General features: G+C 40.3%; 1 protein-coding gene across 1 annotated transcript; it reads right to left on the bottom strand.

Annotated features, from left to right (window-relative positions):
• Positions 1-12,449: 12,449 nt before the first annotated feature.
• LOC138884135 (uncharacterized) lies at positions 12,450-13,301 on the bottom strand. The gene is made up of 2 exons (XM_070165012.1): positions 13,104-13,301; positions 12,450-12,998 (listed from the first exon to the last, which is right to left on the bottom strand). The coding sequence occupies exons 1-2, from the start codon at positions 13,299-13,301 to the stop codon at positions 12,450-12,452; spliced, it is 747 nt and encodes a 248-aa protein (XP_070021113.1).
• Positions 13,302-17,376: the final 4,075 nt, after the last annotated feature.

Raw genomic sequence — 17,376 nt, 5'->3', positions numbered from 1 at the left:
GGAAGTGAGGACTGGGCTTGAGGCCGTTTGGCCTACGCGAACACGAGGCTAGGTATGCGAATGCGAAGTAGTGAGGGCAGAAGACTTTGCGAACGCGTCATGAGGAACACGAATGCGAAGAAGATTTTCTGGACCTGGGCTTGCTGAGCTTCGCGAACGCGAGGGGATTGCCGCGTTCGCGAAGAAGGGCAGTGCTAGGCAGTGTCATTTTAAAGACGGGATTTGGCCATTTTCCTTAATATTTTATTTTGGCTGGGCGATTTTTGGAGCTTTGAAAGAGTAGATTTCATCATCTATTATGAGGTAAGTGTTTCCCACCTATTGCAAGTTAAATACTTTGATTATATATGGATTTTAACATGGAAGTTCATGGGAAATTTGTAGAAATTGGGATTTTTGATAGAAGACCTAGAAATTGGTATTTTTGGATTTTGACCATGAATTTGGGCATGGAATTATGAATAAATTATATATTTGGGTTCATGAGGTTATGGACAAAGTTTATCTTCAAAAAAATTTGGAATATGGGCACGTGGGCCCGAGGGTGATTTTATCGACTTTTCGAACGGAGTTGGAAATTGTTGTAAATTGGATTATAATGAGTATTAGAGTATATATTTTATGAATTTGTTTGAAAGGCTTGGGAGCCGGTGATCGAGGCCAATCCTGCACTACTATTGAGTAGCGAGAGAGGGTCGAAACAACTTTTACCCGATTAAGGCCGGGATCGATTTCCACAGGGAGCTAGAAGTTGGAGTCGGGTGTCTATCTAAAGTAGAGTTGTGTATGTGTTCCATATTACACTTCTAAACATTTTTGGGTTTTGATTTACTTCTAATTATATAAACTACAATGCGCAATTAAACTAGAATAAGCTAAGAGTAAACTATTGCGAGTTGTTCAAATGATTAAAAGGCACTAGGGTAGTGACTTTCGCCTAGGTGGTCAATTGACGGGTACTTGAGTCTAAGGCATGATTGATATATTTGGGGAGTATGATATAACCATTACATGATTTTACCCACTCTAAACCTCTCGGTGGTTCGAGTAATTTTGTCCGAATTGACTTTCTCAAGACCAATTGGGTATGCAAATTTGCATAAGCAATCCAGGTTCAAGTCGGGTATTACTATCTCTAGATTTAACCCTTTAATTGGGGCTATCAATCTCTTGAGTACGCCCCAATTCCTTGTTGGACCAATTTCAGAGACTTGGACTCTCTTTCTCAAGAAGAGTCAAAGTCAGCTAAACATAAAGTAGTATTTGCAACCACTAATTCAGCAAATAAACATGAAATTAGTCCAAATATCAAACACCCATAGACAATCAAGCATTAAAACACAAAATCCATCAATTACCCACACTAGGGTTGAGCCACAGCCCTAGCTTATGGGTCTAGCTACTCATAATTAGAGAAGAAAACAAAGAAATAGATGAAGAGAAACTCATATTAATTAATTGCTAAGATAAACTAGAAGATTTATGTTGAAATGAAGCTAAAATTGCCCAAAATAGCTAAAGAAACGGAAGTCACGAGCGCAACTCAGTACAAAAACTATTTGATGACCTAAAAATGGAAAAAGAAGCTATTTATACTAAGCTGAAAAATCTGGACAAAAATATCCCTGCGGGGCTAGTACGGACCGCACAAAATCACGTGCGGACGCACTAAGGCTCTTGACTTAAAATCCAGCTCTCTGAACTCGGGCAATGCAGACCGCACAGAATCGAGTGCGGTCGCGGTGGCTTCTAGTGCAGTCCGCATGAAATGGAGCGCGGACCACATTGAGCTTTAATCTCCAAACTGGCACTTCTCTGATCCTGAGCTCTGCGGACTGCGCTAAATCGAGTGCGGCCGCAGTGACTCCAATGCGGACTGCAGTAAATCCTATGCGGCCGCATTGCCTGTTTTTCCTGAGTTGCATACTCTCTGAACCTCACTTGTGCGGACTGCACAGAATGGTATGTGGCCGCACGGGCCCTATTTTGCTTGAGCTTTGTCTTGTCTTGATACTTGTACAAGTTTCACTCCTTTTTGAGCTGATCTTTGACATCTGTTCACCTTGTTGATCAAACCTGCAATCAAGCACAACTTGTGAGCCTTTGGGACTATTTTATACACATTTCTAATCAAAACTTAAGCAAGAAGGAGTATAAAATGTATCAAAATCCCTAGTTATCAGCCGGCTATAGAACTTCGGAGCGAGGTAAGTCTCCTTTCTAACCTTGTAAGAGGAAATTAACCCCTAGGTGAATTGAATAGATATGTGCTTCTATTTGTGGGGGCTACGTACGCACGGGGTAACGAGAGTTCGTATGTAGCTACTAATTATGCCTGTGTACGGGTAGTTTTAGGTTTACACCATGCCTTGTTGATACTATTTTTTTATTATGTTTATTATTTGCCTTGAAAAAAATTGAGATTGAGGATTTCGAGACTTGAAACTTATAATTTGAATTTCGTATTTTTGAAAAAACAAATAATTGAAGAATATTATAATAACTTAAGAAATCTATGCAACCGCGTTGCAAATTTATTCCGTGAACGGGGTAAATTTCCACTACTCTTGTGGGAGCGGGCCATTCGCCTCGGCAGGTTAATAGATGCATCTATGGTTCGTGTCGTTCGACCTTCGACAGTGTATAGTTTATATTTATATGTTGGATCGGGCCATACGACATCAGCATGAATTGTGCATGATAACTCTCTGGAACTAATAATAATTGACATTGCTTTATTGGCTTGATATATAAATTGTAAAATGATAAAAATAAATTTGGGAATTTCTATTAGTAAAAAGAAGTGTTGATTATTTCCAGTTATTGAAATTTCAGCTATGTTATATATTCCATGCTTAAGCATAATATCGGCACTTTATTGTTTGCCCATAGTAAGTGTCGGAGTCGACTCTTAGTCACTACTTCTTCGAGGTTAGACTGGATACTTACTGGGTACGTGTTGATTTACGTACTCATACTGCACTTGCTGCACATCTTTGTGCAGGTATATATATGTCTAATGACTTTGTGAGAGCAGAGGCATGGTTAACGCGGGGACTTAGGTGAGTTGCATTCCATATTACGACCTGCATCCAACAAAGTCTCCTTTAGAGTATTTATATTTTTTCTGCCCAAATTTGTATTCCGGACAGATGCTGCATTTTATTTTACATTCCTAGTTGATGCTCATGCACTCGTGACACCGGATTTTGGGGTGATTATGGGTTGTTCAATATTGAAATGGTATTAAAATATTTTTTATTTACTCTGTAAATTCCATCATTTACTATTAAATTGAAGGAAATTATGATTTCAAAATACTAAAATGAGTAATTAAGTTAATCAAGTATTGTTGGCTTGCCTGACAGCGGTGTTAGATGCCATCACAACCTTTAAAGGATTTTGGGTCGTGACAACATGGTATCAGAGTACTAGGTTCACTTAGGTCTCACGAGTCTAGTAGAGTCTTGCGGATCGGTACGGAGACGTCTGTACTTATCTTCGAGAGGCTACATGGCCGTTAGGAGCACTTCCCTTCTTGAATCATCATCGTGCGATTTGATTCCTTTGACACTTATGCCTTTATTTCCTTCCTATTCAATCTTATGCGACGTGAATCGCTTGTTATAAATTGGGAATCGAGGAATTGTAATAGTACTACAGATGTGGTGCAGGATGTTTCTCCCTGCATATTTAATTGGGCTATTATTATCGCCTTGTGGAAGGTTGTTCTATCGTTCCAGCTCAGTATCAGTGTTACCTAAGGTTTGATATTTGGCATTGATTGATATGACGATTCGTGCGTTGCTATCGCACAGTGTTTGTGTAATGGTAGGATGCTTGTCTATGCGTCGAGGCAATGAATGACTTGAAAGGAGGTTTTACTCAGTGCTTGACTCAGAGACTCAGTATTTTATTTCCGGCGAAGGAAAGGCAACCGAACTATGAGTGTTCAGGTTGGGTTGATGGAGTAACGAGACTTGGTATTTTGAGCGTAGTGGAATTTTCATCTGCGATGTGGTGTCATCATCCTTGTTAAATGCATTAAGTTCGCCGGTGTTATGGTCTTCTTCAATTCGCCTTTGGGGTAGAGTATTGTTAAATAGTACCAGGGAAGCGGCTGTCAGAGTTCGCGGTGTGCGATAGTTCAGGATTGAATCAAGGAAGATGATCTTCGGGGAGGTTTAGAGTTGGTGGCGATCTATTGGTTCAGGTGCTACAGAGATGGATTTTGATTTAAGGCAACAGCTGGGCAGCGAAGGATGAGGAAGAACATATGGGAGGTGTCTTGCGGTGGTTAAATTTCTAGAAGGCCAAGTGTGGGAAACAAAAGTCGATTAGTTGCTTAAAGGAGAGGGTTTAACCAAATTGGGAGAGTGGCAGAGTATCATATGGCTTAAGTGGTAGGATGACTACACGCATTGAGGAAGGTTTAGACTTTAGAGTGATTTGGGATTCATGGTGAATAGTGACTATGTCTACGAGGTTAATTTGGGATATTGGCCACTATACAGAGGAAGGTTGGATACGACGGAAAGGAGTTTCTTGGTATGAAGAAGGATACAACATGACTTTGGATTGAAATGTATTGCCACACCTTTAGTCGATGTCAATGAGGAGTGAACGGACTTGTACAGCTGGTGAATGAGCACAGGCTCGGGATGGTTTAAGGATTTCATAGTAAATGTACTCAGTGCAGTGAAGTTGGAAGATGTCAGCATGTAATTTCCACATGTGGGTTATCTCCTATGAGCATGCTAGCGGTCGCATGGTGTTGACGAAGCTTCTATGAAGAATTCTACTAGTTATCCGATAAAAGGTCGAATATATAAATGTGGCTAGTGATTCAGAGTGTTCATGAAATATTAACAAAAAGATTTTGAGGAATTTGGCGGGTTGATTGTGCAAGATCATGTCAATGGGGGATAAGGAGTCTTGGTGGGTTCCAAAGTTATGCAATTGTAGCTTCAAGCTAAGTGGGGGAGCCCCACCGCCTACGATTGGATTGCATGGTTATCTACTTGTGAGGTTTTTGGTTATTGGCATATTGGTGGGTTATTATGACTAAGGAAATAGAACATTAGTGGGAATTTGAGTAAAGGATTTGAGAAATGTGTGCTATAATTGGCCTTATCGATTCATATTCAGGCTTTGAGGAGACTTAGAGTTTATGCCTCGTGTAGATGCGATGTACAAGGAAAGTGATCCAGATGGGTGCTTCTTTGAGAGGGTGTGCATGTGCTAGTAGGGCCTTGCAGTTTGATTATATTCGGGACCAAACCAGAGTGGGTGACTCTCAACAACGGTCCTAGTGGATTCAAAAGTTAAAGTGCGGTGCCTAAGAATTTCAAGTCCGTAGTATGGTTAAGTATCGGGCTTTTGCATCGGATTATGAAATGGGCTTGGAGTGTCCTATATTATCTTCGGTCGGAAGTGTAGCATTGGAGGAATGGGAGGAAATAACTTCGGATTCACAAAGGAATTTCCAGAATAGGTGTAATAGTTGAAGATGCGAATATGCGCACAAGGAGGGTATATGATGGTTCTTGGGTTTTGAGACAATATGGTCTTGTGAAATAAGGTCACTCAGGATGAGTGCGGATTTGGGTTCGATATGTTTCGAATGGAGCTATTATTATTCCTAAGGCAAGTCCAGAGTAAAGTAGAAGGAGTCACATCAGTTAGCAATGGTTGAATTGACATGATGGTAGTAGTGATCAATTCCTTCAGCGTGTTAAGTTATACAAGTGCTTTGTGGTGGTACGTGTGAGGCTGGTCAACCGCCGTAATTGATTTTATTTGAAGGCATTCGAGTATTATGGCATGTTATGTGTAGATGGATCCCGGAGAAGTTATGGTGGTTTAGACCACTACTTGAGGTTTGTATTTTCGGCGGTTATAGGAATTCAGTCACGTGTTGCAATAGTTCTTCTGAGATGAGCTAAGTAAAAGGTTTTTATATGATAACACATTTATTCTATTAGTGGTTCAGGAGTTATGGTGAAATTCTTGTACTATCGCGTATTGGCACGTTAGGTGTAGTGTGCGGCATGAGAATTGGAAGTTGAGGATCAAGGTTGTCGTTTGGTGCTGGCAAGAATATCACGAGCTCGGATGAGCAATAAAGAATTCAAATGGTTAGAGTAAGCTGGTAGTGTATTTAGCGTCACCTCAGATCGGTATTCTGTGTAAGAGGCTTGGCATACTGATTGCGGATTTTTGATTGGCTTTATAACATTAGTGTGGGCGTTTGTATGGATTTGCAGACTTGTTACTTGGTATGGAAGGTTGTGGGAGCGTGTCCCATGGGAAGATTGTATAAGTGTGACATATAGTCACTTGATTGTTTGAAGATTGAAACCAAGTATGGAGATTGTGGTACTATCGCTAATTTGAGAAATTATGCCTGAAGGGCGCTCGGTTCATTTGGTTGAGGACTGTGGAAGTTTGTTTTGGATTTGATGGTTGTTCTTGCGTGTCATGGAAAATGGGTTATTATGGATCCGTGAAAGGTTATTAGCCCAGTGCGGTACGATCAGAATTGGCTTGAGGTCCGTGGATGGATCTAAATGTGAATGTATGCTCTATGTTAGCCTGGATATGTTCATTTCAGCATAGCGTTGCTTACGGAGGAGTCTTCGGGCCTTAGATGTTATTTCTGTTGTCAGCCATTCCGTATAATCTCTATTGTGCCATGTGGGTTGTGAGACAGTTTGATTAATCGCACTTGTATTGAGATCCAGTGTAGCTTGTGGTGTTGTGAGGGCAGGATGGCTCACAAGATGCAGGTCATTTATTGCACTTTAGTTGTGCTTGAATTTTGAAGTGCATGGCACTATCCGTCTCCCCAGGATTTATATTATGCACTTCGCGTGCTTATGGTTGACATCCGGGTATTTTGCAGGTATGAGCATTCTAGCTCGATAAGTATTTCCTTATAGATTGTTATGTATGGATCGGGTGGCACGCCGCCACGTGTATGTTGTTTGGATCGGGTGGCACGCCGCTACGAGTATCATGGTTGGATCAAGTTGCACGCCGCAATGGTATCATGTGTGGATCGGGTTGCATACCGTAACAGTGTGGGGTTGAGTACAATTTCCCTTATCTATTCTTGTGTGTTTGGGTGCCTCATCTCTGAGAAAGGTTCATAACATCTTTTTGGCTGTTAAATTAGTTATGTGGGTTGAGTAGTTCTTTCCAAAGTTCGTTTCCTTATGTATCAACTTCGAATTTGTAGTTGTTGGCATATTGTGGCATCATAGGGGACTTTTCGCAGTGTCTGAGGTGGCTTATTGCCTGAGTAGCTTGTAATGGGGGAGACGAGATTATTGGACCTAGGATCAGTGTGATCGGATTTACAGAAGGCATATTAAAAAGCAAATATCGTTATGTAGTTCAGAATGAGGTAATGGCTTTTGTCAAGAGGAGAGACTCAATGATTTGTTGACTCGATAGTTGATTATGAACTTCTACACACCTCTTCCATTATGGCGGTATTGCAAGAGTTGGAACAAGACTTATATGTGTCATGAGGTGTGTTGTGAGCATCATATTTGTGAAATTTTGGCTATTGTTATCAGAGGATGTTATTATGATCATGTGAATTATGCAATGCATAATGTGAGTTCAGCAAAGGTATGCAATCATGTATTGATGCATCGCGTAGTGATTGATACGATGTTCATATGATGGAAACATGACTGAAAGAGAATTTTCGGATGTTGGAATTGGGCTCTAAGGCTTATTTGACTAAATAAACTGGAGAATATTAAGTTTTCCTTGAGCTAATGTGCTCAATTGGGTTGTGGTAGCACATGTAGGTGCTTAGGGGGTTAAATAGTGATTACAGACGACTCAGCAGTCCTTAGCACGTTCGAGGACGAACGTATGTTTAAGTGGGAGAGAATGTAATGACTCGACCGGTTATTTTGAGCTCTAGAGTGTCGTTCGGCAGTTTGAGGCCATGAGTAGCTTCACTTCGGGTATTTTGACTTGTACGTGTGGTTGAAATTGAATTTCGGGAAGTTCGGAGTTGATTCGGAAGAAAATTCTAATTTTTGAAGCTTTAAATATGAGGAATTGACTAATGTTGGACGTTTGAGTAAATGACCTTGGAATCGGGATTTGAAAGTTCCAACAGGTTCGTATGATGATTTTGGACTTGGACATATGTCCGGATCGGGTTTTGGATGACCCGGGAGCGTTTCGGCACCTATTGTGGAAAGTTGGCATTTAGAAGGATTTCATAAATTTGGGGTAGAAGTGTATTTTAATGATTATCGATGTTTCTTTGGGATTCTAAGTCTCGAAATAGCTCAGTATGGTGATTCTGGTATTGGGAGCACGCCCAGATGTGGATTTGGAGGTGCATAGGTCATTTCGGGGTCATTTGGCGAAAGTTAGAAATTTGAAGGTTTTTCAAAAATTTGACCGGGAGTGGACTTTTTGATATCGGGGTCGAAATTCGATTCCAGAAGTTGGAGTAGGTCCGTAATGTTGAATGTTAATTGTGTCCAAAATTTGAGGTCAATCAGACGTGATTTGATAGGTTTCGGCATCAAATGTAGAAATTTGAAGTTCTAAAGTTCATTAAGCTTGAATTGGGGTACATTCATCATTTTGATGTTGTTTGATGTGATTTGAGGCCTCAAGCAAGTCCGTGTTATGTTATGAGACTGGTTTGTGTGCTTAGACGGGGTCCCGGAGCCCTCGGGTGTGTATCGGGGTGGTTTCGGATCAATTAGAGTTGTTTTGGAACTGCTATTGCTGGTGTCTGGTTTCCTTCTTCGCGAACGCGAAGGAAGTCCCGCATTCGCGAAGAGGAATTTTGGGGCTACTGAGATTTGGTCTCCGCGAACGCGATGGGAGAGACGTGAACGCGGTTAAGAATTTGAGGGACCTACACGAACGCGAGTAGGAAGTCTCGAAGGTGTAGAAGGAAGTAAGGGCTGGGCCTAAGGCCGTTTGGCCTACGCGAACGCGAGGCTGGATATGCGAACGCGAAGCAGTGAGGGCGAAAGGCTTCACGAACACGTCGTGAGGAAAGCGAACGCGAAGAAGATTTTCTGGACCTAGGCTTGCTGGGCTTTGCGAATGCGAGGGGATTGTCGCGTTCGCGAAGAAGGGCAGTGCTGGCAGTGTCATTTTAAAGACGGGATTTGGCCATTTTCCTTCATATTTCATTTTGGTTAAGTGATTTTTGGAGCTGTGAAAGAGGAAATTTCATCATCTATTATGAGATAAGTGATTCCTACCTATTGCAAGTTAAATACTTGGATTATATATGGATTTTAACATGAAAATTCATGGAAAACTTGTAGAAATTGGGATTTTTGATAGAAAACATAGAAATTGGTATTTTTAGATTTTGACCATGAATTTGGGCATGGAATTGGGAATAAATTATATATTTGGGTTTGTGGGGTTATGGGTAAAGTTTATCTTCAAAAAAATTCAGAATCCGGGCACATGGGCCCGAGGGTAATTTTTATCAACTTTTCGAACGAAGTTGGAAATTGTTATAAATTGGATTATAAATGAGTATTAGAGTATATATTTATGGATTTGTACATTTATTAACTAGTTTTGGAGCGTTGGGTACCGATTTGAGTTGTTTGAAAGGATTGGGAGCCGGCTATAGAACTTCGGAGCGAAGTAAGTCTCTTTTATAACCTTGTAAGAGGGAATTAACCCCACAGGTGAATTGAATTGATATGTGCTTCTATTTGTGGGGGCTACATACACACGAGGTGACGAGAGTCCGTACGTAGCTACTAATTATTCCTATATCTGGGTAGTTTTAGATTTACACCATGTCTTGTTGATACCATTTTTATTATGTTTATTATTTGCCTTGAAAAGAATTGAGATCGAGTATGCTTATTAAATTCCTTGAAAAGAGTTGAAATTGATGATTTCGAGACTTGAAAGTTTTCATATGAATTTCGAAGAATATTATAATAACTTAAGAAATCTATGTGCAACCACGTCGCAAATATATTCCGCGATCGGGGTAAATTTTTACTACTCTCATGGGAGAGGGTCGTTCGCCTCGGCAAGTTAATAGATGCATCTATGGTTCATGCCGGTCGACCCTCGATGGTGCACAGTTTAAATATTTTTATGTTGGATCGGGCCATACGATCTCGGCATAAATTGCGCGTAATAAATCTTTGGAACCAAGTATAATTGATATTGTTTCATTTGCTTGAGATACAAATTGTTAAATGATGGAAATGAACTTGGAATTTACTATTAGCGAAAGAATTGTTTATTATTCCTGGTATTGAGTTTTCAGCTACATTTCTATAATCCATGCTTAGTTATTATTTTAATATTTTATTGTTAGCCCATAGTAAGTGTCAAAGTCGACCCCTCGTTACTACTTCTTCGAGGTTAGACTGGATACTTACTGGGTACATGTTGTTTATGTACTCACGCTACACTTCTGCACTAATGTGCAAGATCTGAGGCAGGTGCATCTGGATATCAGTCCGGCACGCATGCTTGACTACTACTACGAGACTTCACGGTGGGCTGCCTTCTGAGCCCGTTCTGCAGCAACCGGAGTCTTTCTTTTGCTTGTATTTTCTGTCTACTTCATTTCAGACAGTAACGTAGAACTCTTTTATATATTCTACTAGTTGCTCATACACTTGTGACACCAGGTCTTGGAGGCTTAAGCTAGTAGACACTTGATGGTTTTTGGGTTATTTAACTTGTCTCACTTGCTTATAAAATTTGATCTATTATGTTTATTAAAATCTTGCTTCTTATTTATGCACAACTTAAAAATCAACAACTCCAAATCATTAAAATAAGGGATTAGAGAGTTGGTTCACTGTCGGCTTGCCTAGCAATAACGTTGGGCGCCATCACGGGCCATAGGAGAAATTGAGTCGTGACAAGTGTGTACTCATATCTTACCCCTACCTTGTGAGGATAGAGGGGTTGTTTCCAACAGACCCTCGGCTCAAGAAAGCATAAACACCACATTATAAAAATATAGCCAAGAAGGGACAATACCAAAAAGCCATATAAAAGCAGAATAAAACAACAAAATAGTAAGGTGATCAACAATGAAAGAAAACAACGGTTAGTCATAAAAACCTACTACCAACAGAAAGTGAGACTGCGTGTCAATACTACTGTTATGAACATTCTAGACTACCTATTCTACTACCCTAATCCTCGACCTTCATACCTTCCTATCAAGGGTCATGTCCTCGGTCACCTAAAGTTGCGACATGTCTTTCATAATCACCTCTCCCCACCTCTTCTTTGGCCTACCTCTACCTCTCCGTAAGCCCTCCAATGTCAACCTCTCACACCTCCTCACCGGGGCGTCTGTGCTCCTCCTCCTCACATGACCAAACCACCTAAGTCACGCTTCCCGTATCTTATCCTCAATAGGGTCCACACCCACCTTGTCGCAGATAACCTTATTTCTGATCTTATCTAACCTGGTGTGCCCACACATCCATCTCAATATCCTCATCTCTGCTACCTTACTTTTCTGGACATGAGCTATCTTAACTAGCCAATACTCAGCCCTATACAACATCGTTGGTCTGGCCACCACTCTGTAGAATTTATCCTTAAGTTTCAATGGCATCATTTTGTCACACAAAACATAGAAGCAAGTCTCTATTTCATCCATCCCACCCCAATACGATGTGTAACATCTTGATCAATCTCCTCATCCCCTTGAATAATAGATGCAAGGTACCTAAAACTTCATCTCCTAGGAATTACCAGAGAGTCCAGCCTTACCTCCTCTTCCCCTCCCTGAGTCCCGCTACTGAACTTACACTAGTATTCTGTCTTGGTCCTGCTCAACTTAAAACCTTTAAATTCCAGGGTCTGCCTTCATACCTTTAATTGCGCGTTGACACTGTCCCCCGTCTCATGAATCAATATAATATCATCTACAAATAGCATGCACCATGGCACCTCCCCTTGGATGTGGCACGTCAGTATGTCCATTGTCATAGCAAACAAAAAAGGGGTTGAGTGCCGACCCCTGATGCAACCCTATCATGAATAGAAAATGGTCTGAGTCCCCACCCACCATCCTTAATCGGGTCTTTACTCCATCATACATGTCTTTAATCAACCTAACATAGGCAATAGGCACACCTCTAGCCTCCAAAAATATCCACAAAACCTCTCTCGAAACTTTATCATACGCCATTTCTAAGTCGATTAATACCATATGCAAGTCCTTTTTTCTCTCTCTATACTGCTCCATCAATATCCTAACAAAGCTTCTATTGTCGAATGCCTCGGCATAAACCCAGACTGGTTCTCGAAATTAGACACACTCCTAGCTCTACCACTATCTCCCAGACTTTCATAGTATGACTAAGCAGCTTGATACCCCGATAGTTATTGCAATTTTGGATATCACCCTTGTTCTTGTATACAAGAACCATCGTGCTTCACCTTCACTCTTCGGGCATATTCTTCGTTCTAAAAATAACATTAAATAACCTAGTGAGCCACTCCAAGCCTGATTTGGCCGTCCTCTTCCAAAACTCCACCGGAATTTCATACGGGCAGGTCACTTTTCCCCTGCTCATCTTACTTATAACCCCCTCAACTTCATCAACTCTAGTACGCCTACAATACCCAAAGTCATAACGACCCCCGAAGAGTTCCAAATCACCCAGTACAATGCTCATGTCCCCCTCCTCGTTCAAGAGACTGTGGAAGTAGGTATGCCATCTTTGACGGATAAGCTTCTCATCCAGCAAAACTCTACCTTCTTCGTCCTTGATGCACTTCAATTGGTCCAAGTCACGCGCCTTCCTTTCTTGTGCCTTGGCTAACCTGAACAACCTCTTATCCCCACCTCGGCCCTCGAGTCCCTCATACAAATGACTAAAAGTTGTTGTCTTGGACGTTGTAACTGCTAGCTTTGCCTCTTTCTTAGCCAACTTATAATGCTCCTTATTCGCCCTATTCTCCTCCTCCTCATTTACGCTTTCCACCAACTTCAAATATGCTGTTTTCTTGGTTTTCACTTTTCATTGCACCTCTCCTTTCTACCACCAGTGTCCCTTGTGCTCACCAGCGTAACCCTTTGAGACCCCTAATACCTCTCTCACGGCTTCCCTAATGCACTGCGCAGTCGTGGTCCACATAGTGCTTGCGCCCCCACTACTCCTCCAAGCCCCTATAGTCACCAGCTTGACCCCCAACTCTTGCTCTTTAACTTCCGTCAAGGCTCCCCACTTGATCCTATGTTGGCTATATATCACCCTCTCTCTCCTTTTCCTCGTGATCTCAAGGTCCATGACCAAGAGCCTATGAAGGGTCGAGAGGTTCTCACTCGGGATGACCTTGCAATCCGTGCAAAGACTTATCGGACTTCCTGCAGATTAAATAATCAATCTGAGTCTCAGCCCTGAACTCTAGAAGGTGACCAAGTGCTCCATCTTCTTTGGGGAAACTCGAGTTTGCTATTACCAAACCAAATGCTCTAGCAATGTTCAGCAAAGACGTTCCTCCTCTGTTTCTATCTCTAAAACCGAAGCCACCATGCATATTATCATACCCCCCAGACGTCGCTCCAATTTGGCCGTTGAAATCTCCTCCTATGAAAAGCTTCTCGGTGAGCGAGATATGCCGCACCATCTCATCCGAATCCTCCCAGAAATGCCTCTTGACTTCCTCATCCTAGCTTGCTTGGGGTGCGTACACACCGATTATGTTCCAAGTAAAACCTCCAACAACTAGCTTACTAGTCATCAACCTGCTATTCAACCTCATAACCTCTACCACTAGATCACATAGGTGTTTATCGACCAAATACCTACCATGTTCTTTCCCCACCCTCCCAGAATACCAAAGTTTGAAACTGCTCATATCCCGCGCCTTATCTCCTGCCCACTTAGTCTCCTGTACACAAGCTATATTAATCTTCCTTTTCTAGAGAATCTTCGCTAACTCTACAGATTTTTCAATTAAAGTTCATATGTTCCAAGACCTCACTCTCAGCCTAGTAACTCCCTTAGCCATCTCACCCCTTACCCCCCCCCCGGCACCCCCTCCCCCATGTTGACACCCCTAAGGATAGACCTTACCCTACCATCGTTTACCCAAGCTACTATAATCTAGGAGTCAGTATGTAAGTACTATCCCAAAAACAAGTGACAAAAATAAAATGAATTACCGAAATATAATCTATCACTAAAGGTCGCAAAACAGGTGAAGAAATAAAATAAAAGAACTAGCGGGAACTATAATCTACAACTAAAGGTTAGATAAATAGGTGAAGAAATAAAACAAAGGAACTGTAATCTACAACAAAAGGTCATAAAAAATGTGCAAAACTATAACAGAACTACTAGGGATATTTAATAAAGATACAAAATAAAAATGTAAACAGGTAGATTTCAATATAAACAAGTATTCAAAGCAATCACAAATGTATATAGTTTGACAATACTAAGGCAAATACTAACTAAGGATCCAAGAATAAAAATAGGCAGACAAAGAGATACAGTTACGCTAAAATGTCAAACTATTAAAATAACAAGACAAGAGAGGAATAATAGAAGCTAGATTGTAGCCTTTGAAGTTAACGAAAATCAGGCTAGCGGTGATGGATTGTGACGAGTTGGAGCAATACTCTATGTATTTCTCGTTCAAATAGAGAGAAGAAATTTCAAATATTTTGTGTTTTTTCTGGAATTTAGACCATCCAAGAAATCGGCAAGAATTGACCAGAATCTGAATTTGGTAAAACAAGGTGATCACGCCCAACTATGCCTTATAAAAAGGACTAAGCGGTCATTGCAAATATAATCCGATTTACAAGTCCGGAGTCGAATCCCACAGAGAACTAAGGCCTAGCTACAGCTGTTCACTATCACCAAGAAGACAAGCTTGAACAGTTCCTAACTTATAGATATTAAGACTATTGTGTTTAACTAATTAACTAATAAATTAAAATAGTAAATTAACAACTACAGATACTAAGGATTAGGGACAAGATTAAGGAAGTCTAGAGTTATGATTTCCCCAGTTGTCGGAATCATTCCCGCTATGTCTTCTATAATTTCGCCTAAGTATTCTCTATCGATCATGAGCGCTCTGCGTGTTGTAATTCTCTCCTAAGTAATTACGACAATTTACTAGACATACTCTCCCGAGTTACGCTAGCTGGCTATAATTATAGCTCACTTAGATCGCACCCAATGTTTCGTTATCCCTAATCCCACCTTTAAACCCTTGGTTATTGATTTCTCACATACGTCGGGAGTGATGTTGTTCAACAACTACCTAAATATGCACTCTCTCCCGAGTAATACATACTAAATAGGCACAGCTAATTGAGGGCCCTTCAATCAATCACAAGAATAATATAGTTGAACAAATAGATAAAATACTACGACTCAATTATATAAAAACATAACAAGAATTTATCCTACAAAAGATTCCATCAAAACTCTAGATAACAAATTAGTTATTCATAATAGTGTGTAAAACTACAATACTAAAAGTCATAACCAACAATGAAAAATAGAAAAAGGAAGGAAACACTCGTAGAAGAATTTCCCGCCTTGCTCCTATTGTGTCTCTGCCTCCTTAGGTCGAATATGTGTCAAAAGTATGTCCAACCCCTTAAAAATACCGTTTTTCCATGGATATATACCAAGTAGGGTCGGGCCCAAACAATTATACCTTATCCTACGCGAAAAAGGACAATATTTCACGTCTGGACTGCCGTGGCCACGGCCCGACCGCGGTACAATCGCGGTATATGGCAGGTATACTGCCTCAGCCCGCCTCAGGTCCGCGGTGACGATTTCGACCGCATTTTTCACCCTGTTCCGTTTGGAATTTGGAAAAACGTAAAACATAAAAGTTGTAGACCATTGCGTTAGATTTCTAACCATATATTGTGGAGACCAAATGGAATTCTGAGCATAAAGTTATGTATATTTTACTAGACAGTGCATAATATGCCTACTCGATTCTTTGTTTTGTTGCTCTATCATTCGTTGATCCCCCAATACGATCCTGGCTTAATTCTTTGGGCTTTTACTCAGACTTGAAAGCTCAAAATTACTTGAATTCATTCTATAACATCTATATAGCTTGGAATCACTCCTACAAGGCATAAAATACACCGTTAGTGCAAAACACTAGCGATTAAAGCGCAAACTCAACTAAAGTGTAGTAAATTTGAGTGTATAAGCGACTAAAATACGTAATTATAGCCTATCATCAACACCCCACATTTAAACATTTGCTTGTCCTCGAGCAATCAAACTACACTTTTTTATAGACACGATATTTTTAATCAATTCTCCTAACTCATCACACCAAGAGTATTTAAAATAGACCAAGCACAAAAGCGTAACATCTTCACCTCAAGATTTGACTCACAAGTACCACGCATTATTCACAACTCACTCACTTACTCTAGCATAGAGGTCACTGATATTACCTTTCCTTCATGAATCAAGTGCCCTCACACAACAAAAGAGAGTAGTTCCATACAATAAAATTTAAGCACACTTAGGAACTCAAGATAGAAAGAATTCACTCACTCTCAGAAATAACAATATGCCACAAAAGATGCACCATAAGCTTGCCCATAGTGTACTACTCCACTAATCGAGCTCATTCAATCTAGGGTCAATTAGGATTTTATTTGGTTGTAATGTAGGCTACGGGACGGATAGGATACATTTAGATATAAGAGTGACTACACTTCCCTAAATACTTTAATACATATACTTTAACATTCAAACCCCATATTTATGTCAAACCAAAACTCCACCTTCACATCAATGTATATTACCTCATTCTTCTTTAAGCACAATTACAGTAAGAGTCACCACTTATTAAAGAATACTTTTTTTTCACAGCAATACAACTATATTTTTTTGGCGAAATACATACGGAGACACTTAAAGTTGGCATGATCTTTCATTTAGACACCTGAACTTAAGAGAGTTCTTATTGAGCACTTATACTACCCAAAACTTATTCCAATTGAGCACTTATTTGACAATCAGCCAAACTAACAAAGTTTGTGAAATGCACTCACTGCTGACGTGGCGAATGAAGAATAATAAAAGGACATATATTATTTTGAGTAAAAAAAAAAGTAAAAACTATGTTAAATCTATTTAATAAACAAAATAATTAGTGGTCTTGGTGTTCTTCATAATTTTCATGTATGTTCTTGTTACAAGCACGATTTTAATCCAAATTTTTATGAGAAACTCCACCAAATTTGTTATAACTTCAGCTAAACATTCCCCACGACGACCCGAAGACAACCCCAATATTAATTTCCCAAACTTTCATCAAATCAAGTAACTCATTTTAAACCTTCAAGCTTTTTAAAGACCC

This window comes from Nicotiana sylvestris, chromosome 2 (assembly GCF_000393655.2).
Source record: "Nicotiana sylvestris chromosome 2, ASM39365v2, whole genome shotgun sequence".
NCBI classification, from domain to species: Eukaryota; Viridiplantae; Streptophyta; class Magnoliopsida; order Solanales; family Solanaceae; genus Nicotiana; species Nicotiana sylvestris.
The sequence above is the reverse complement of the archived record's forward strand: the minus strand, read 5'-3'. Positions and strand labels throughout refer to the sequence as shown.

What these genes read in the sequence shown, in the direction of transcription:
- LOC138884135 (XM_070165012.1), bottom strand. Translation starts at nt 13,301, where the DNA reads ATGGACCTTGAGATCACGAGGAAAAGGAGAGAGAGGGTGATATATAGC. An exon ending in TTAGGGAAGCCGTGAGAGAG is followed by an intron (nt 12,999 to 13,103) that starts GTATTAGGGGTC and finishes GCATATTTGAAG; the next exon opens with TTGGTGGAAAGCGTAAATGA.